Source organism: Myxocyprinus asiaticus, chromosome 36, assembly GCF_019703515.2.
Source record: "Myxocyprinus asiaticus isolate MX2 ecotype Aquarium Trade chromosome 36, UBuf_Myxa_2, whole genome shotgun sequence".
NCBI lineage: Eukaryota > Metazoa > Chordata > Actinopteri > Cypriniformes > Catostomidae > Myxocyprinus > Myxocyprinus asiaticus.
Window position 1 is genome coordinate 5200895 of NC_059379.1, and position 22110 is coordinate 5223004.

At 37.5% G+C, this 22110-nt stretch overlaps 1 protein-coding gene across 2 annotated transcripts in view; it reads right to left on the bottom strand.

The window, feature by feature from the left end:
- Positions 1–22110, bottom strand: part of LOC127427324 (transcription elongation regulator 1-like protein) — a 107945-nt gene that overhangs the window by 23560 nt on the left and 62275 nt on the right. For both annotated transcript variants that reach the window (XM_051674872.1, XM_051674873.1), the window contains exon 6: positions 3476–3601. In XM_051674872.1, coding sequence (XP_051530832.1) covers positions 3476–3601 — 126 coding nt within the window. The remainder of the gene's footprint in view (positions 1–3475; positions 3602–22110) is intronic.

Consider the following 22110-nt stretch of genomic DNA (forward strand, 5'->3'; position numbering starts at 1 on the left):
TGATTTTAATAGGAAAATCAAATCATTGTTGTATACCACGGAAGAAAACATGTTTGTTTGTAAGGAGACACATTTTTATCACTGACATTTCCTTTATCAAAAGAAAGTGTTGGATAGTTTGGCTAGAAAACATTTGATCTGTGTATTATATCGATTTAATTATATTGTCTTTGTTGATTGGTTGGTGTGCATGTGAATAAAAGTCAAGAAAAGTTGTACGATATTGTACGATTTTACCATGTCAAACTAATTATTACGAAGTGTCATCAGACTGTGTAGAAAACACCACTGAAACAGCGGCAAGTATTGCATGTATACATAGAAAAACATCGGGAAAAGTAGCACAAATGAACTCAAAAACCTGTTCAGTGTGAATGGGCCCTTACATATATCAGAGACATGCATTACAGTGATTTTACTATGGTTAAGAGGTGTTCTTAGGCACAACAGGAAGAAAAATGTTAGCAACATCAATATAATACAGGAAACCGATGTCTTCTTAAAGGTGCACTCAGTGATTCCTGAGAAACACTGCTGATATTCAAACTCAACTGCCAAAACAAACACACCCCTCCATTCAGTGCTCCTTTGGAAGCTCTGCCCCCCAAGTTCATGTATGGAAATTCATTCCTTTTACCTCTCGGAGGTCTCTCCACCGCTGAAAAGCCTCGCCAATGTTGACACGGCTCCTAGTCCTCGACTTCGGATCATAATCCTTGTTTTTAGTTTATATTCATCTGACCTTTTCTGTTGGTCTGTTTCTCAGCTATTTGTCCTCCTTCGAGTTTAGAAAGTTGGCATCTGCCAAATTTGCCGTCGCTCTTCTAATGAATTTCCCTCTTGCTCTGCCCCCACCCCCCATCCTGTGCACACGCAAGTACCACCCCCAGTTGCAGATTGGCTGGAGTAGTGTTGTGTGGATCGGTCTGATCCACTTTGTTTTTGTCCCATTTACAGAGCCAGGGCTGTGTACAAATACTAGATTTTTTTTCAGCCCACCCACAGAACAGACAGCTAGCAGACTGTGAGGAGATATTTGCAGAATTTGACAAAAAGTGTATTGGATTAGAATTACTGAGTGCACCTTTAATAGTTACATGTGTTAGTAAAGGGATAGTTCATCCAAAAATGAAAATTATTTAATTATTTAATCACCCTTGTGTTGTTCCAAACCCCATAAGACTTTCTTCTGTGGAACACAAAAGGAGATGTCAGGCAAAATGTTAGTGTAACCGGTCCTGCTTGATCCACTCCGAGCAGAATTCGAACCGGCTTCAGCCGGTATGGGAGGGGGGCGCGCTAACGAGGAGGCTAAAGGCTACAGCCTCTAGCGTCAATCGCTAGTGCACCTCTTGAGGCCAGGGGAGTGAGGTTTACACATACCTCACAGCTATCACGTACCAGCTGGCTCCTGTTACACTAGCACCTGTCACCATTCACTTAATTGTGTGGAAAAAGAACAGCTGTAACAGTCCTCAAATTTCTCCTCTTGTGTTCCACAGAAGAAAATAACATAATATACAACCCCCTGGCAATATAATAGCTTACTTGCTGAACTGTAGACTTTTTACGATTACCAAGAAAAATAGCAACATAGCATTCATGTAGAATTTGTAGTCACAGTTGTACATCTATCTGTATTTTACAATGGCTTTGAACGCATCTTTTCCAATCAGTATTTCGAGTTGGATATATCAGTTTTTTAAAATACAATAAATTACAATTACAATTACAATTACATAGCATATTAAAAGGGAGGTTCTGGTGGAGGCATGACCAGGTGCTAGCCTATTTGGCAGGTGGACTGGAGCAGGCGAGGAGGAGGACAAAACAGAAGCAAAAAGCAATTGGTCCCCATTTAATAAACTTCCTCATGCCAGGAGAGTAGAGTACTGTGGAAGGGTTAGCACAGGGAAGATGCGGACAGACCTCAGAAGGCAGCTCAAATTTTCAGAGGAGATTGCCAACACAATCCTTTGGCCAGATATCATCCTCTGGTCACATGGCACAAAGCAGGTAATCCTCATTGAGCTGACAGTACCCTGGGAAGACAGGATTGAAGAGGCACATAAGCAAAAGCTGCAGAAATATCAATCTCTCATCCTGGAGAGCTAACAGAGGGGATGGAAGCCCTGGAATCTACCAGTTGAGGTTGGCTGCAGAGGCTTCCCAGGAAAATCACCCTGGAGTGCTTTAGGGTTGCTTGACATCAAAGGTGTAGTGTGGAAGAGGCTGGTCGCTGATATTAGAAAGCAGGCAGAGGTATTATCAAGGTGTCTTAGGCTGAAGATGGGAGAGCATTGGCATAATCAAGCTGACAGCCATGGGTAGGGCAGGGCATATCAGTGTATCGACTGGTGTAGTGGAGGGGGCAGTTCATGGACGATGGTCTTTACTGTCATGCCCTTCCAATGTGTCATGGGCTTAAATCGATGAAACACAGATGAAGGAGGGAGCCAATTTGAGAACCCAGAGAAGCCATAAAGGTCCAGCTATGCTCTGTTCCCGTGACTGGAATGAGCAATTGTTTCACAGAGGATACAGGAGGTAAGACCTATAAAGTGAGCTGGTTGCGATGACCCCATTGTATTGTTGATGCATTGAAAATAATTGGAAATGTAATACCAACAGTTTCTCTCAATTACCCCTGTCGACCATATCAGTGATAATGCCAAAATAGTTCACCCAAAAATGAAAAGTATGTAATTATTTACTCAGACTCATGTCATTCTAAATCAACTTCTTTTTTTTTTTTTTTTTGGGAACAGGAAAGGTGACATTTTGAAAAATCTTTATGTGCCTCTGTTTCACACAGTGACAGCTCCAAAAAAGATACTGTAAAAGCACCAAACAAGTAGGATGACCTGTGTACTCATATGACTTGTGCACTGTAAGTCAAGTCTTCTGAAGCTATATGATAGCTTTGTGTGAGGAACAGGACAAATTTAAGTTGTTTTTCACTGGTAATCTTTCCCTCAGTGAAAGCTCTGCTATTTCATTTGCATTTGTGTTCAGATTCAAAACGGTTTCACGTCGTTGAAACTAAACATCATTGGTTCTCACTTGTTTCGTAAATCAGTTCTGATTGCAGAATGAAATAATATCTCCTGAGTTATATATTTAATTGCAGCATTACACAAAATATTTTGCTTAAAAAAAAGGCAAAGTCCCTTTAAGTCTGTGCGTGGCTCAAATGAATCAGTGAATCATTTATGTGAACTAGTTAATTTACATGAACTGGCTGAAAGAACCCACTCACTGTTTATTTTAACTGGTTCATTTACATGAACTTTCTGAAATAACCGATTCATAAGGGATTTATTTATTTGTATGTATTTTTTTACAGCGCTACATATGAGAGAGAGAGAGGGGACGGTTAAGTTGAGCATGCTTGAATACTCCCTCAGCTTCATTGCTTTCTTTGCAATGCAATGTGACAAATGTAGCGTTTTGTGAAGCTTATGTATTATCTCACCTGCTGCTCTTTGCTCCCTCCAATTTCCAGTAAGTAGGGTCACTCCAGGAGCAGTCAGTGATGTTACCGCAGTGATTTGAGAGGGTAGTACAGGCCCCAGTAAACCCTCCCAGCTGCTCCGTGTTCCTGTATGTCACAAAGAGAACATGGAAGTAGGCTTTACTATGCATGAACCACAAAGACAGAGTAAGAGAGAGAATTATAGAAATTCAACTTAAACCAGCTTTAGGTGGTAGCTGGTTTTATATGGTTTCTAACTGGTCCAACCTGGTCATTTATGGTCATTAGCTGGTCCAAACTGGTCTGGATGGTTGATTAACAGATGGTGGACCTGGTTTCAGTTAGTGATTTTCTGAATGATTTGTCGACTAGTCTCAAAGGGGTAGTTCATCCAAAAATGAAGACTGTGCGATCATTTATTCATTCCAAACCCATATGACTTTCTTCTATAGAAGAAAAAAATTAGATGTTAGGAATGGCAGCCTCAGTCACCAATCACCACACTTTCATTGATTGCAAAAATGATGCAATGAAGTGAATGGAGACTGAGACGAACATACTGCCTTTTGTGTTCCATGGAAGAGAGAAAGTCATACTGGTTTGAAACGACATGAGAGTGATAAAATAATGACAGAATTTTTCATTTTTGGGGGAACTATCCCTTTAAGCTCAAAAGACACAGATCAGATGTGTTTCTTAGGGGGTGTTCACATATGGTATGTTTAACCTGATCTCGCATTGTTAACTCTCCTTTAGCACCACACAGTAGCCATTTCAGCTAGGATCTGCCACGATAAGTGTAATGAACCACGTAATGACATTTAGCAAATATGTTGCCACAGTCATGTAATTTTCATGAAATGAGGCCAGATACATTCCAGCATTCAAAAACAGTTGGAGGGAGCTGTTACATTTAAAGGTAAATATAAATCATCTAGATAAGCTAGTGGACTAATCATGGACAACTAGTTGACAATCCTGACCCTAGTTTTCGATCTTGTTGGCCAAAAAAGCCAACACGACCACTTTAAGCTAGTATGAGCAGGGATCACATTGAACCATGTTCTTTCTCCTATCAACTGTGACCAATTGTGAGAAGTAATGCTATTTGAGAGATATTGCCAAGGACACATTACTGCAAAATACACAAACATTATGGCGTACAAAATCAGTCTGGCTATCTGTTTTCCATGAGTCAATAAGGCAAATCCCAAATCCCTAATAACAAATAAACCTACAGGACAACAAATCAGTAATATAACTCCCCAGAGTGTTACACAGATGCTTATCAGGCATGGGTTTACAAATCTGGCTTTTATCATTGAGAAGCACAACAGCTTTTCATTTTACACTCTATATTTAAACTCACTAAAGCTTCAATCAAAGGTTTTTTGCACTAGTTAAACACTGAGAATGTTGGATGAAGCTTCCAGCTCATTCTCGTCAACCGGGCCATATTTAACCTTTAATTTTCTAGTGTCCGAATTCTACTCGACAGATGTGGCATGTTAGTAAAGGTTAATTACATTTGGCTTTAGCTCTGGGCTGGGCATTGCACAACTCCAGAGGGGCTGACGGATTTTCAGGGTGAATATGTATGTGCCATTTCCACTAACGCAGAAAGCAGATGCATTTTTAAGCATTTGTGATGTTCTGCTTCCAAAAATGGTTATAGTTATCAAGCTTACTGGATTGTTAAAACAAGCTTCCCTTTTAAGTTAAGAAAAACAAAACCAAACCAGTTTAAAATAAATAATATACATTTTAATTAAAAACTGATAATATTTTTTTTTTTCATGTCATGGGTCAGAATTTTAAAATGCAATCAAAATCCAAATTCTCCCTTTAAAGAAAGAAAATGATTTTGAATTTACTCTAAATCAACACATAAGGGAGAAATGCACACAACAGAGTCTATTAAAAAAAGGCTGTATTTAAATGTGAGCTGCAAAAATAATGACTTTTCTAACATAGTCATAAGACAAGTTGTAATTATTCGTATGAGGTGATGAAGTTGTAAGGTATCATCAGAGACTGTTATGTACCACTTGTATTTAAATGATTGGGAGATATTGGAACGCCTTATATGGCAGTGCATCAATTTTTAGCTAAAGCCTCCTCTCTAGCACTTTATTTTAATAAAGGAAACTTCTGTGAAAAGGAAACGTCTGTGAACAAATATGCTTATTCATTCCATTTATTTATGCAAAATGAATGACTAATGTGCTGTAAGTCAATAACCTGTAATATGCTTCCCTCATCTCGTTCCAAACCTCAATGTTTTCACAAAAGTTATTTTCCTATTAAAATCATTGTTAAGGTTTAGGGTTTGGTAAGGGGTTAGACATTATCTTTAGGTTAAGGTTTGGGTTGGGTTTTACAAGCAGGCTTCCCAAACACTGTCTTCCATTGGTTGGCCAAATTCATAGTCCCGCCTCAAATTTATGTAATTGGTTGAGCCAGTGTTGCTATGTTGGGCTAGTTAAAGATGCTCAAACAACAGATGAATGTTTTGATAGCACCACAGAGCCACAATGTTCACAGATTTCATGGGAATCAACCCAAAAAATGCTTACTTATCAAAATGGGAAAGCTGAAACTATGAAACACAAATTACCTTTAAGTTTGTTAACCTATTGTGGAACTCAGGAAACATAAACAGGAAACAGGAAGCCCAACCCACAAAGTAAATGGCTAAATTCAGAATTGCATAAAACCATCCTACTCTTAGGCCAAGTCAACACTAATCCATTTAAGTTTGAATGTTTTCTAGCATCATAGTTTTTCATACTATGCGGTTATGGAGCCCGTTTTCCAAAGTCTCAGTTTTTGGTGGAGGAAAATGCAGATCAAGTGTGGATGAGAGGAGTAAACTTGTAAAATTAATGTGTTTTCAAATATAAACATAGTGTGGACATGGCCTAATGCTGCATTCAATTTCAACTTCCTACTAGGAAAAGTGCAGTGGGATGCCCCTTGAGGTCAGACTTTCAACATGAAAACTGATTTCGCCGAGATCCAGGTGCATGTTGTCACGCTAACATGTTGGCACCCAGGGAGCAGTACAAAGTTAATGATAAACATTCACTTTTATTAAATAATATCCCTCATTGAGTCAAAGCTCCAACATTACATGATATTAAAACTCAACATCTGCAGAGACAGGTGTTCAAAATACTGTAAATTATACTGTATTTGTATAAATGTACACTGTAAAACATAATAGATTTGCAACATCGTATGTCATTTTGCTTGCTAGGAGACAGCTCTGGTGACAATCGAACAGGAGATCAGAGGTTGGAGATATCAACAAGCAAACACAAACACATATTTGTTTGTGCCCCAATATATCAGTGACCTTCTCTTCACTCCCCCACTAGAGCGCTCAGGTCTTCTGATCAACTTCTTTTGAGGGTTCCTCATTGTCGCTATAGATCTAAGGGCGACCGTGCATTTTCTGTGGTAGGTCCTAATCTCTGGAACAGTCTCCCTTTCCATGTGAGGTCAGCTTCTTTATAAGCCCTTTTTAAATCTTCTTTGAAAACATATTTTATTCTTTTGAATAGGTCATTGAATAGGTTGAAATAGGTAAATATACAATGCTGTATTTAAAGAAATATATATATATATATATATATATATATATATATATATATATATATATATATAAAACTCTGTTATTGTATATTTATTTGTTTGATCTGTAAAGCACTTCGGGTCAACTTCTGTTGTTTTTAAATGTGCTCTATAAATAAAGGTTGACTTTACTACATATCTCTTATCAATCTTGAATTATCTGCTTGTCCTACATACACTGATCAGCCACAACATTAAAACCACTGACAGGTTACAATGGCACCTGTCAAGGGGTGGTATATTTTAGGCAGCAAGTGAACAGTCAGTTCTTGAATTTCATGTGTTGGAAGCAGGAAAAATGGGCAAGCTTTGACAAGGGCCAAATTGTGATGGCTGGGTCAGAGCATCTCCTAAACGGCAGGTCTCGTGGGCCGTTCCCGGTATGCAGTGGTTGGTACCTACCAAAAGTGGTCCAAGGAAGGACAACCAGTGAACCGGCGACAGGGTCATGGGCACCCAAGGCTCACAGATGCACGTGGTGAGCGAAGGCTAGCCCGTCTGGTCCGATCCCACAGAAGAGCTACTGTATCACAGATTGCTGAAAAACTTGATGCTGGCCATGATAGAAAGGTGTCAGAACACGCAATGCATTGCAGCTTGCTGCGTATGGGGCTGCGTAGCTGCAGACCTGTCAGAGTGCCCATGCTGACCCCTGTCCACTACCGAAAGTGCCTACAATGGGCACGTGAGCATCAGAACTGGACCATGGAGCAATGGAAGAAGGTGGCCTGGTCTGATGAATCACATTTTCTTTTAGATCATGTGGACGGCCGGGTGTGTGTGCGTCATTTACCTGGGGAAGAGATGGCAGCAGGATGCACCATGGGAAGAAGTCAGGCCGGCGGAGGCAGTGTGATACTCTGGGCAATGTTCTGCTGGGAAACCTTGGATCCTGGCATTCATGTGGATGTTACTTTGACACGTACCACCTACCTAAAGATTGTTGCAGACCACTTACATCCCTTCATGGCAACAGTATTCACTGATGGCAGTGGCCTCTTTCAGCAGGATAATCCGCCCTGCCACACTGCAAAAATTGTTCAGGAATGGTTTGAGGAACATGACAAAGAGGGGTGGGACGTGCTGGACCAACAAGTCCGATCCATGGAGGCCCCAACTCGCAGCTTACAGGACTTAAAGGATCTGCTGCTAACATTTTGGTGTCAGATACCACAGGACACCTTCAGAGGTCTTGTGGAGTCCATGCCTCGACGGGTCAGAGCTGTTTTGGCGGCATGAGGGGGACCTGCACGATATTAGGCATGTGGTTTTAATGTTGTGGCTGATCGGCAGGGTTGGGAGGGTTACTTTTGAAATGTCAACTTTTGAATTCCACTACAGATTACAGAATACATGCTGTAAAATGTAATTTGTAACGTATTCCATTAGATTACTCAAGGTCAGTAACGTATTCTAAATACTTTGGATTACTTCTTCAGCACTGGTAGATTTTTTCACTTATTTTGACTATAAAAACTCTGCCAGTACAGTAAGACAAAATACACATGTTAAAAATAAATTATCTGAAAAACCGAAATATCTTATGCAGTGTTGTTTCTAAAATAAGATAAATCTAACTGATCTTGTATTAAGGATTTTTAGATATTTTTACAGGAAAACGATACAAAAATTATTATCAAGAATACGATTTTTGCCCTAATATCAAAGGTCTTACTAGAAAAAAAAAAAAAAAAAAAAAAAAAAAGAAATTATGTGCGTACTACTAGTGTATTGCTAAAAGTTAACAAATTAAGCAGATATACCATCTGCAACTGACTAGCAAGTAGCAAATCATGGTTCATGGTTGTGATGTAACTAAAGCTCCAGTAAGAGTTTTTTTTTTTTTTTAATTATTATTATTTCCATGCATTTAACTTCCATCCATTTAATAATTTCTGTCACTACTTCTCATTTAACTTGATTTTCCTTAACAGTTGGCTTATTAATTTTAAGAAAAAAAGTGCAGGTTGTAATTTAAGAAGAAGGAAGCAAGTAAATTTAAGATTAGTATTTTAGTGAAAATGTTCACGATTTATAAGCTAAAGGGTTGAGACCTTTGATTTGTACAGCCCAAACTTCCTGTTTCAACAGGAGATACTATATGTCAGCACTGAGAATGTCTTTAAACACTACTTTCCTAATGCTGCAATACTTTGTGAGAAAAGGATAATATTGCTTGCAAAGGCTTATAAGCATCTTGTGTAAACCTGTCATCACCCTAAGCTGAAATAGAAAAAAAAAAAAAAAAAAAATGAAATGAAACTGGTCACGCTGTAGATATTACAGTTAAGAGAGTCTGATGTGTTGTGGTGTCAACACTGATGGCACAGAGGGTGACAGGACAACATAATCTGTAATCTGTTGTTATAAAGGCATCAGACAGACAGTGCAAGCTTCTGGAATGAGCTGGACATGACAAATGGCTGCTAAGGTTGAGGGACAAAGACCTTTTTATGTGACATGAGGTGTGGTTAATGTTTAAGGTCTAGAATGTTTATCATGTTGCTAGCTGTCCGTTATTCTGAGTCAGATGTTTTGGTAGAACAGTTTGAGAATGCATTACAGCATCATGTTTTTGATAAAACAGTGACATTCTAGCTAAACTTGGGCTCTGTTCCAAAACCTAGTAAGCTGATTTGCTGCTTATTCCTATATATACATAGGCAGCATCCTAACTGAAATGGAACCTCATAGGTTACATACAAGTGACACTCTACATAGGCTGAAACACAGTGGCTCAAACAATCAAGCAAACAAGAAACTCTACTCACATTTGATTTTTATAGAGTTTAGTATTAGTGTGATACTAACCTAACAGTGCAATAATCCACCTGGTCTCATAGAAGGACATTACTATGCCTACATTTTTGCAAAAAACATTTACGTGGCTCTATGTACATAGCATGCCACGTTTTCTGGTGAAATGAACACTAGGCGAAAACAGCCTAGTCTAGTTTATATAGTCTGTACTTACTTTTCACTCTGTTCCTTAAGTGAAGTCATTTTCATTTGTAGCCTATAGTGCATTTTAAAGCAGCTTTAAAGAAAATTATGCTGTAAAGGAAAATGGAAAATTATGGTGTGATGTCGTAAAATCCACATTGTGCAGTATAAATGAATAACGAAATTGAAAATCATGCCTTAAAAATTATTACACAATGCTATCTTATGAAATCAGAACACTTTTACTATAGCACATGACTTGTGAGATGATACATGTTAACATTTGCATTATATAAACTACATTTACAAGTTTATTCAAGCACAATCAAGTTAATATAGAGCAGTAACTTGTTTGTGAGAAAATCTGACCTCAGAACTGCCACGAAATGTGTCATGAACCATGCAAAATAATTTTGTTAAATGCAGCAACAGTCACATCAGTTTCATGAGGTCAGGCTGCATTTCTCTAATAAGCACACACAATTTTGTTATTTTTTTTTTATTTTTTTATTTTTTTTATTTAGATTGAACGGAACTATCTTTAGCACTATTTTTATATGCTGTGATTATATTTATAACTGACATTTTTGAGTTTGTCACAATGCATTTTATGATTGCCTTCTCCATGAAGGATACATGGGATGCTGTCTTTGAATCTGGCCAAAAGAAGGTATTTCAGAAGGCAGCATAATCATGAGTTAAAAGTCTGTCTACTATTCATAGTTAGTGGCAAAGTGTTTGTTGAAAAACAAATCTTCCCTTTGGCTGACATTATGGTAAACACCTGATTATTCAGGAGGAGAAAATCAATATCTGAGCTATGACATATTATAGGACAAATATAGTTTCGGAGTACAGACTTTAAAATAAATAAATAAATAAATAAATAAATATATGTGGTACTAACTTGCTCTCAGGAATAAAGTGTTTTAAACAAAATTGTCACTGTACCTAAATTATAATTATTCATTTGAAATAAGCTTAATAAAACTGTAATAACATTTTTATTTATGTATTTTTTATTTTTGTACAAATCTGCACCCCTTATTTCAACTGTCTGAGCCCAGGAGCCTCAGAATTACACATCCTACAAAATATACCTTCAAAAGGAGAATAAGTACTGGTGTTCTGATGTGTGCTGTGAAGGACTGTCTAAATGGCATTTTGTGTGAAAAGCGTTTAGCAAATCATGCTGAGGGTGTAGTGACACCAGCTTCAAATCATGTGAACCTATGCATTACACACAGGTTTGTGTTTAGGATTAGGGTTAACCCTAACCCTAACCCTATTTCATAAAATTTGCATAGTCTATTTGTGAACAGACCCCTGACCCCCCTAAACAGAGTTTTATATATATATATATATATATATATATATATATATATATATATATATATATATATATATATATATATATATATTATTTTTTTATTATTATTTCCAATAAACTGTGCCAATCCACTGTGTAAAACACTCATTTATATCAATTTAAAATTCATGTCATGCCCATGTGACCAAGAGAGTAAAAAACTGTTTATGTATTTGGGAAGCAGAACAGGCTCTTCATTATAATCTTACTGCTGACCCTTGAATGAAGCTCTTATCGAATGTGCCCACTGAGACTGGCCTTACCATCAGACATGCCTCAGTAACTTCTGATTGTTTTCATTGATAGCCAGCAGCAGTTTGTCATTTTTTATGGACCTTTTATCACACCACCAGCTCTTTTACACAAGATAACCACCACGAAGTACAGCAGCTAACTAAAAATAGCTCTATAATTTACATGTAATGCACAATTATTTTACATGCTGGGAGAAAATTAAAGCTACTACTTTGAACCTGTTTTATTTATTTTTTATTTTTTATGTGCATTTGATAATCCATTTGCAAGTCATTTTTTAATGACAAACTGAGTTTGTGAGCATGACATGCCTCTCTCTTCCATTTAAAACCTCACTCTGCCAAAACTTCCCGTATCAAAGTAACAAAGGAATAAAATGTGACCTAGTTGAGTCCCACAGCACATCAAATACGCATCAGAATCAATCAGCAAAGACGTGTGGTGCATCTGCCAAGAATTGCGAGCGTTTAAACTTAGAAGACTCCTGTTGGCCTTATGAAGCAGTCTGTTTTCGATCACCAAAAGTGAACCGAACGATTCCTTTGTGGAGGATTCAAGAACTCCCTCTTGTGAACTAAACAGAGTGGCTCAAGGGCGAGAGATGAATTGAATGTTAAAAGCTGTACTTAAACTCTTCCTTTAATTAATTCTGGGAATAATTATGAAAAGCCCAGTGTGGGTTGGTTTTTAATGCTTAGGAGATTTAAGTTATCTGGGTCTAGGCCCACTAAAAAAAAATAAAAAAAAATAATATATTTTACAACATCAGCCTATGATCCTTTGATCTGGATAATGCATATCACTGTGAAGTATTATTGCATTCATTATTGTTGCCAAAACTAATTCCAGTTATAATATCCATGAAATTGATATACGATATCAGATGCAGCTTCAGAAGACTTATTTGCTTTAATGGCTTCTGATATTTGTGCTCTTGTTTAACTATCCAAAGTTTGAAAGACCCAAAGGCGTAGTGGAGGTGCAACCTATTTGGGTCTAAAAGTCTGAAACCACATTGAAAATCAAGTATTTTTTTAATTTTTAATGTTTTAATTTTTTAATTTTATTTATTTAAACCTGGAAAAATAAAGAAATAAATCATACGATTTTGGAGCATTTTGCGCAAAGAGTCCTATTAAAGATTCTGCACAATTTCTAGTGCAAAAAGGATACCGCATACTAATAAATTCTGAAATTCATGTACAATTTTAAACTAAACTTTTCACCTATATTGTTATGCTGATAAAATATGTTGTAATACATCAGAAGAGAATGCAAAAAAGAGGCATTTTTCACTAATGGTTTCAGACTTTTAGACTTGTCAATATCTGCAGTTTAAGGAACAGGTAATAGCTGTTTTAAAATATCTTGTTTGTCATGAGGCCAAAAGTGAGGCTCTTTCCACCTTTTAGGCTGTCATGGGATGGAGGTCCACTCCAAAAGTTCAAAGATGAATTTCTGTTTGTAATACTGACCTGTCAGATAAAAATGACAACACAATTTCACATCTTCGGTATTGCAGCACTTACTGTAGAAACACTGTGGCATGCAGTATGTGTTCAATATCTTTCCCTGTAATTTTACCAAAAAGTTTCACTTTAATCAATCTTATTTTTATATTTGGGAAAACTGATTGAAATACTGTTTCATACAATCACAAAATTGCAAACCCTTCCTTCTTGTTGCACACGTGTGCACCGGTGCCAGCTTGTGCTGTATATTTAAAAAGTGGGGAAGCAGAAAGATGTCACTTATAAATGGCTAAAATGTACACTCAGATCTTATTTAAAGTTATTTTGGTGCCTGCTAAAAGCTGCTTCTCAAACTACAACAAAAAAGTATAATAATTTATAATGAAAATAATTGGCAAATGCTAGAACTATATTTTTACAACTATTTTGTATTTGTATCGTAGATTCCATCCATCCATCCATCCATTCGCCACTCATTCACACATCCATCCATCCATCCATCCATCCATCCAATCGCCACTCATACACACATCCATCCATCCATCCATCCATCAATCCAATCGCCACTCATACACACACAAGCATTGTAGAGTTATGCCCTCTGAATATCTGCCGAGCTCTGTTTTTGAAGGATGTCAAGCCTTAGTAGCGCCTTGTGGGAGACCAATCAGATCTGTCGTGTGAGGTTGGCCACCCCTGGCCTTACTAATCCCCCCAACAGATTCGTCTAAAGACCAGGTAAACAAAAGGCCTCAGACGCATGACATTCATTTAGAAAAGAACAGATCAGCTGGAATGTAAACATCAACAGAGCTGGAGAAAATGTGGAACTTTAAGCATAACAGAATTTAGTCAGTGTGAACTAGGGCTGGATGACATAACAAAAATCTCTCTATATAAATATTTTTCAGCCTTTTGAAAATATGTCACATATATCTGAACATTTACGATATGTAATTGCTTTGAAATGGCATAATATATTTAAGCAATATCACACTCGCAAGAGTGCGATATGGCCCTACATCAACACTGCTGTGATTCGGCCGCAGGCCGAGTGCCGTAGGTAATCACAGCAGTGCTGGTTTAGGGCCATATAGCATGATTGCAAGTGTGATATTGCTTATATACAACAGTTCAATGAACAAGTCAATTAAAAAAAAAAATAAGAAAAACTGAGTACGGTCATAGAAACACATTTGTACATGGAACTACTTTCTTATGCGACGGATCAGAATCTGCCGTTGCTGGTTCAAACCAAATGATGCATCTAAGCCTCCATTAGTAATACAAAAATGTCACTTCAGAAACAATATCACAGCTTGTGCTGTTTCTAACAAGTTATTGGATAAAAAAGGATGGATGTGGGTGTGTGGGTGTGTGTGTGTGTGTGTGTGTGTGTGCGTGTGTGTGTGTGTGTGTGTGTGTGTGTGTAGAGAGAGAGAGAGAGAGAGACAGAGAGATGGAGCGTGTGCGATCACCTGTTGCCACACCCAAGCAGAGATGCTGTCAGCTTTCTGAAGATCAGCTTTCTCAGTAGAAAAATAGCCGTCCAAGCGGGGGTATTTCTCTCTATTTCAAGGAAGCCAGTGCATAAAAGTCTTTCACTATAGAAACCGCAATCTCCTCCGTCATTTTAAACAGCACGTCCTCTCCAATGTGGAAAGTCCGGTAAGAGGTAAGCTATTTCCTAGCTTTAGTAGTGTAGTAGTAATACAAGCGATCATGTAGAGCTGTTCTATGTAAACACTGGCTGACGTGGATTCACTTCACGTCACCTAACTGGCTCATATTACACACAAAAATGATCTTTTGCCACCACCTGCTGGCTAAAATATGTAATGTAAAAAAATGATCACTAAAACACTAAAAAAACACTAAAAAAACAATACATGTAAAAAGAGACACATACAGTAGCTCTTAGCACATATGCACTGCTCTTACACTTTAGTTTAGAACGGCACAAACACAAGCGGAGTAATACTCACAGTGAAGCGTCCGAGTGCTGATGGTGTTAGACCATCAGTGCTCATGGAACGTCTCTCGTCCAATCAGATTCGAGGACCGGAACTAACTGTTGTATATATATTTCAATCAGAGGAACCATCATTTTAACCAGTTATTGTAGCAAATTAGATTCTAGATTAGATTAAATTAGATTAGATTAGTGCAAGAAGTAAATGCAGTACAAATGTAGTTTCTACACTGTTTCTCTCTAAATTATCATAAGAAACAATATTTAATAATTTATATTATAACCACAATTAATAACAAAAACCTTGGTTAACAATAAAAAAAAAAAAAAAAAAAAAAAAATTAAAACAAAAATAACTAAATGTATTATTATAATAATTATTATTACTATTTTAAATGAATAATGCTACACAGGGACTTTAGTGAACATTTTTAAGTGATGCCACAAATTAATTGTTGAATCTGAATTTAGAAATGAATAATAATACAAAATAAATAAAAACAAATCAGTACAAATCAACTGCTTTTCTGCTTGGTCTTGTGCTTTAGAATCATCGTTGCATTATAATTGTATTGGTTCAGAGAGATGGATGATACCTGGGTTCAGATCACAAAACCTACACAGAAGCCTTTAAACAAATTGACAGGTACATGAAGTTCATATGGGAAGATGTACAAGACAACAAATTGGCTTTTAGTTTACAGTACATAAAAGAGGGTAGTCTACTGGACATCAAAGTCTGCAGAAAACACAAATCGATACCTACTGTTTGAGTCTGCTTTAATCACCCACTAGAACACAAGTTAAGAGTCATGAGAACATTTTTCCTTTGGGCCAATAATGGTCAGACCAGCTCAGATTGTGCAGAAAAGGAAGCTAAATGCTTAAACAAACACTTAAATAATCTGCAGCTACTCAGATTGGGCCTTGGTTGGAACAGACACTATATCTAGCAGAAACGTCAAACCAATAGGATAAAATGTAAAGCACAATAGTTTCTTTGTTGAGGACAACAATATACAGTTTTTTGAATAGAGAACACAGTTGGATTGATGGGAAGAGTAGGAAGCCATCAATGCCAACCTCTGAACAACCTTCCCAAAACAGTATCTCTCTGCAGCAGTTACATTCCACAATGCACACAGTTGGGTATGCAACTCCCACAACGATCTCCAGTCCTCTTTGTTAGTAAAGAGGTTTTAACTTCTGGGAATCCCAGAACAATGAGTTTAACCAGACATCTGAGGCGAAGCATAGCATGTAATCCCTGATTGTTTCCTAATTTGTTGTGTCGAGAGAGGCAAAGAGGTACAATTGAAACATGGATGGAGCGTGTTATTTCTACATTTTCAGTACTCATTGGTGTCGATAGAGCTTGCACAGCTACTCAATGTAATTTGTCAACTAACTGTCCACAAATGTCCACTAGTTGGTGGGTCAGTGTTTGCCTTATTTAAATAAACCATGACAAAGTCTTTTTAACAAGTCAGGTCACTCAGTGGCCATCTTTGGAATGCTCCTGGGCAGCTATTTTCAATGGAAGCAAGCTGCATCCAGTGAAGCTCCTATCTATTTGAATGGAGAAAGACCGAAATCTCCAAAACGGTTGGTCAAGATTTCGATCAAAGAACATATTTCAAATCAGCAGTAAATTCTGACTACAGTGGTATCATAAATTGTGATTCTTTACCTTTAGATTACAATAAAAAATGAGATCTTCCCAGCTTTTATAGCTAATGTGCATGCACGTTCTCGAGTTGATTGACAAGCGATGTCTGTATCTAAAAGGTGACTGGCTCTTTTACCTGTAAGGAGGGACTTCCATTCTAATCCATTGACCGTTGGGCGTTCCAATTTCTTCCATTCATTTTAATAGAATTGACCTGTCTCTGCTAAATACTGTAGTCTCTGGTCAAGGTATGATTAGTCCAAGCTGGTTTAAGATGGTTAGTGCTGGTTTGTTGTTGGTCTAGCTGGTGGACCAGTATAACCATGTGGTTGGCCAGCAAATAATTATGGTCATTTCAAATCGACTAGATTGCAAGCTGCATAAAAGGTAATTTCTTTGTTATGATTTGTCTTCATTATGTAATATGTTCTGTTTGCTTTACTAATTATTTTGGATTTAATTTGAGTTCAGGATATTAGCATGTGGAATGTACTCTTGTCCCTTGAAGATACCAGGTCAAGTGAGATAAAAAGAGTGAAGTCAGTCAATTATATTAAAATGTCAGCTATATGTGAAGAACATCTCATTTTTTAAAGGTCACTTTGAATTTTTAGCTAGAGATTTACATTCTTGCAGAGTTTACGTGTAATACATGCACTCCAAAAAACACAACAAGCTCCAACCACATTTGTTCCTCATTTTCAAGTGAACTCAGTTATGTGGAAACACAAATAATGCCTTCTCGCAGTATATGGAGGTCGGAAGTCATCAAAGCATGTCCAGATCCATAGTTTGCGTAACTTCCTGTCTACTATGATGCCTGCATTTGGTCAGTTTTTGAAGGCAGTGTAGAAAGATCATTCACTTCCTGTGATATCATACAATTACATGTGTGCAGATTGGCGGTTGGTTAAAAGAATAAAATTAATTCATAAATGTTATTTTTTTCAACTGATGATTCCATATTTTTTTATTTATTTATTTTTTTATAGAGAAATCAGCACTGTAGTCATTAAATAGAAGAGACCGGGGCTAGTTGTCCCACAGGAATATATTGTATCTATCTATCTATAGGGCTATATCTCAGTAATGGTAACATTTTGAGTTAAAAGTCCAATTTTGCAAGGCGTATTTTCTCTTGCAGAGCTTTTTATTTATTTCTTTATTTTTTTTATGTTGGATTTAAACAAGTAGGTCAAACTTTTTTTTTTTTTTTTTGTGAATTCTACCCTCCAAAATACATTTTCACTATCGTTATATAGTAATTTTGCTATAGCTCTTGGGTAAACAAGTGAACATAATCAAATCAAACTGGCATACATACAATTGGGGCATGTTTTCACAAAAGGCCAACGTGTGTTCAATACTGTATCTTTTTTCATGGGCAAAAACAGAGTTCATAGCTTTTTTGTTGCCAATAATTCAAGGGATGTATAGAAATTGACTTAAAAAAATAAATAAATAAATAAAATACAAATCTACCCTAAGTAATATTCACTGGAGTAAACAGTGTGACAACAAGCCACGGTCTCCCCAATTTTCTTGGTTATGTCTAAAGTTTACTAAAGATCAAAATTTGTTCTAGATTATTAGACATGTAGTTATGGTGCTTTAGAAGCCAATGTGAAACCAGTTTCCTTTAAAAAGTGCTTTCAAACTGACTGGCTCATGTTTGATCAAAGTTGGAACTCTAAATGAAGGTAGAAAGAAAGAAAAATATCAACACAAGTTTAAGAGAACAGAGGCAACAATACTGAAAATAAATAATAATCCAATGGAATCTCACGCTCTTTTTTTCTCGTGTGAGAGAAAAACTAAACTTCAGAGTTTTTTCATCTTCAAAAGAGTTTCTAAAATGATGCCTCCAACTTCAAAAACGACTACACAACTTTTAGTGCGTTTGACTTGAGAATGTAAAATAACAAAGGCAACTTGCCACTTTAAACACGTTGCTCTGTTGCGTTTATCAGCGTGAACTGGATGTCATGAGATACTGTGGGGTAGTTCCCGATTCTACAAAGATTTGAGTCTTTGCTGAAAATTTCACAAGCCTGAGTCATTTAGCAATGGGCACAGAGGACCACACTACTGGGTTAGTATTGACGTTATTGCTTTGATTCTAAACACTATTTCCTCTCAAATTAAGTACGAACAAAGACTAAGGCAGAGGTACCGAGTGTCTAGAATATGGTTGGTGGAAAATTAAATCAAACAGACTGCGATCAGGACACTTTCGTGATGCAACACTTTGCAAGGTTGACGTCAAGAAAATAAACACTCTCCTTTCAAGATACTAGAAATAGCAATGCAGGGCATACACTTTCTTTATCTGTTTTCGCTAATGTTTTCAAGACATGTACATGCTGCTTTTAACACAGTGACAGGTCATAATTAAAAACTTAAAGTCTCCTTAATATACTGTAGCTTGTCGAATGCAGGTCCTTCCCTGTTTTGACGTATGTTATATTGAAACAGGAAACAGGAAGATTTTTTCTTAAACTTTTCCTGTTTGCTGGTAGGATAAGCCCAATCCATCCAACATTAGCCTCCCTGAATCCCTAAAAGTCTACCTCTGCTCCATCTGTCAGATAGTCAGATCCATAAACATGCCAAAGCTCTTTCTGATATGTTCATTAATTTCCTCCTATAGGCAGCTTTCTGCTGGAATGCTGATAAGGGCCCATAAACAGTTGCTTCAGTTTGAAGGAAAACAACGATTTAACCCAAACACCCATGGAGGAGGCATTCTGAGAGTATTGAACGATTTTTTGTAATTATGATGCAATAATGGCCCCAGGACACAAACGACAATTATTCAACAGAGCGCAAAGACTTTTGTGGTCAAACTGAACATCAATAAAACTTTTTAAAGGCATTTTTGTAATAATGGCAGGCTTTTAAAGGAAAAGCTCACCCAAAACAAACTTACTTATCCTCATGTCATTCCCAACATGTTTGCTGCTATTTAATTAAAACATTTTTTATTTATTTATTTATTTGTGGAACGCAACATAAGATATTTTGAAGAGTCTTTTTGATAAAATGACCACATCTATAAATGACCAAACACTATACAATTAGTCCATCTGATCTGTGCGCTATATATTCCAAGAATTCTGAAGTTATAAGAGCCACTGACCGAAATGTTAGTCGTTATTCAAGGAAAACCTTCCCCTCGACTATATCTCTCAAATTCCATTCTTTTCCTGTGAAAACAGCATCAATTACTTTTCTTTTTTTCAATGATTTTTCCTCACACAAAACTATCATATGGCTTCAGAAGACATGGAATAGAGTGTTGGAAGTCGTGTGGACTACTTTTATGTTATTTTAATAGTGTTTTTTTATGCTTCACAGCTGTAGTCACTATGTACTACAGTTGTATGGAAAAGAGCTGCAAAACGATTTCTCAAAATTTGTGTTCCACTGAAAAAGGAACAGCATGCAGGTTTGTAATGAAAATAGGTTGAGTAAATGACAGAATGCACTTTTTGGGTGAACAATTCCTTTAAATCTGTTCTCATGTTGTAAAGCCTTTCTTTACGGACGCACAGTCACCATCAGCAAATCAATTTAGCTTGACACATAAATGCCTCTTTGAGGCTACTTGACACATATTGAAAGGGTTGCTTTACACCCAGCCTGTTTCGACCAATGACCAGGTGAAAGGCTCAGCCTAAAGTCTTGATTTCTCTAAAGGCCTAATTGACATCTCTGAAGGCCTAATTACTTTGCCTCAGTGCTCGGCCTGCCTGGAGTTTAAATTAACATGCCTGACACTTACACATGAACTCACACTTACACATCAAGAAAGAAAAAAGCAAGTGTACTACAGAGAGGGCTTACGTGCATAATAGACAGAAGGAGAAGAGAAAAAAACAAAAACAAAAAAACAATTAAAATGCTTTGTGGGACACTTAGAATGAAGACCAACATTAAAATAATATTTTATCCACATCATGAAACAATAAATAACCACCTTTCATCCACCACCATGGATTTCACAGCCTTGCACACTCCACAGCAATTGAAACAGAAAAATATATTTCTCAAATGCTTTCGTATTTGTTTCAGAATCAGAATCAGAATCAGCTTTATTGCCAAGTATGCTTACGCATACAAGGAATTTGTCTTGGTGACAGGAGCTTCCAGTGTACAACAATACAAAAACAATACAAAAACAGCAGCAAGACACAGATAATAATAAAAAATAAAAAATAGTTATACACATACGTACATACACACACAGACACACACACACATACATACATACACATATGTAGTGCAATCTAATACAAATCTGTATTCCGTTATGTTCAGTGCAAATACAAATCTGTTATGTACAGTGCAAATGTTTTTTTTTTTTTTTTTTTTTTCAGAGGAATGAAGTGGCAGAAGAGGTTGGATGTGTTGGATAAATATAAAAAAGACTAAACTGTGTATTGCACATAATTATTGCTCAATGGGGCTATTTAACTGTTCATCAGATGGATAGCCTGAGGGAAAAAACTGTTCCTGTGCCTGACGGTTCTGGTGCTCAGAGCTCTGAAGCGTTGGCCAGAGGGCAACAGGTCAAAAAGGTAATGGGCAGGGTGAGTGGGGTCCAAAGTGATTTTTCCAGCCTTTTTCCTCACTCTGGAAGTGTATAGTTCTTGAAGGGGGGGCAGGGGGCAACCAATAATCCTCTCAGCAGTCCAAACTGTCCTCTGTAGTCCTCTGATGTCTGATTTCAAAGCTGAACCAAACCAGACAGTTATTGAAGTGCAGAGGACAGACTCAATGACTGCTGAGTAGAACTGTATCAGCAGCGCCTGTGGCAGGTTGAACTTCCTCAGCTGGCGAAGGAAGTACAACCTCTGCTGGGCAATGTGTGTCTCCCACTTCAGGTCCTGGGGGATGGTAGTGCCCAGGAACCTGAATGACTCCACTGCTGCCACAGTGCTGTTTAGAATGGAGAGGGGGGTCAGTGTTGGGGTGTTTCTCCTAAAGTCCACAATCATCTCCACTGTTTTGAGCGTGTTCAGCTCGAGGTTGTTTTGACTGCACCAGACAGCCAACTGTTCAACCTCCCTTCTGTATGCAGACTCATCATCATCTCGGATGAGGCCGATGACAGTGGTGTCATCTGCAAACTTCAGAAGCTTGACAGAGGGGTCCTTGGCGATGCAGTCATTGGTGTAGAGGGAGATGAGTAGTGTGGAGAGCACACATCCCTGGATGGCACCAGGTGCTGGAAGTGTACAGGTGCTGGAAGTGAGTTTCCCCTGTCTCACAAGCTGCTGCCTGTCCGTCAGGAAGCTGGTAATCCGCTGACAGATA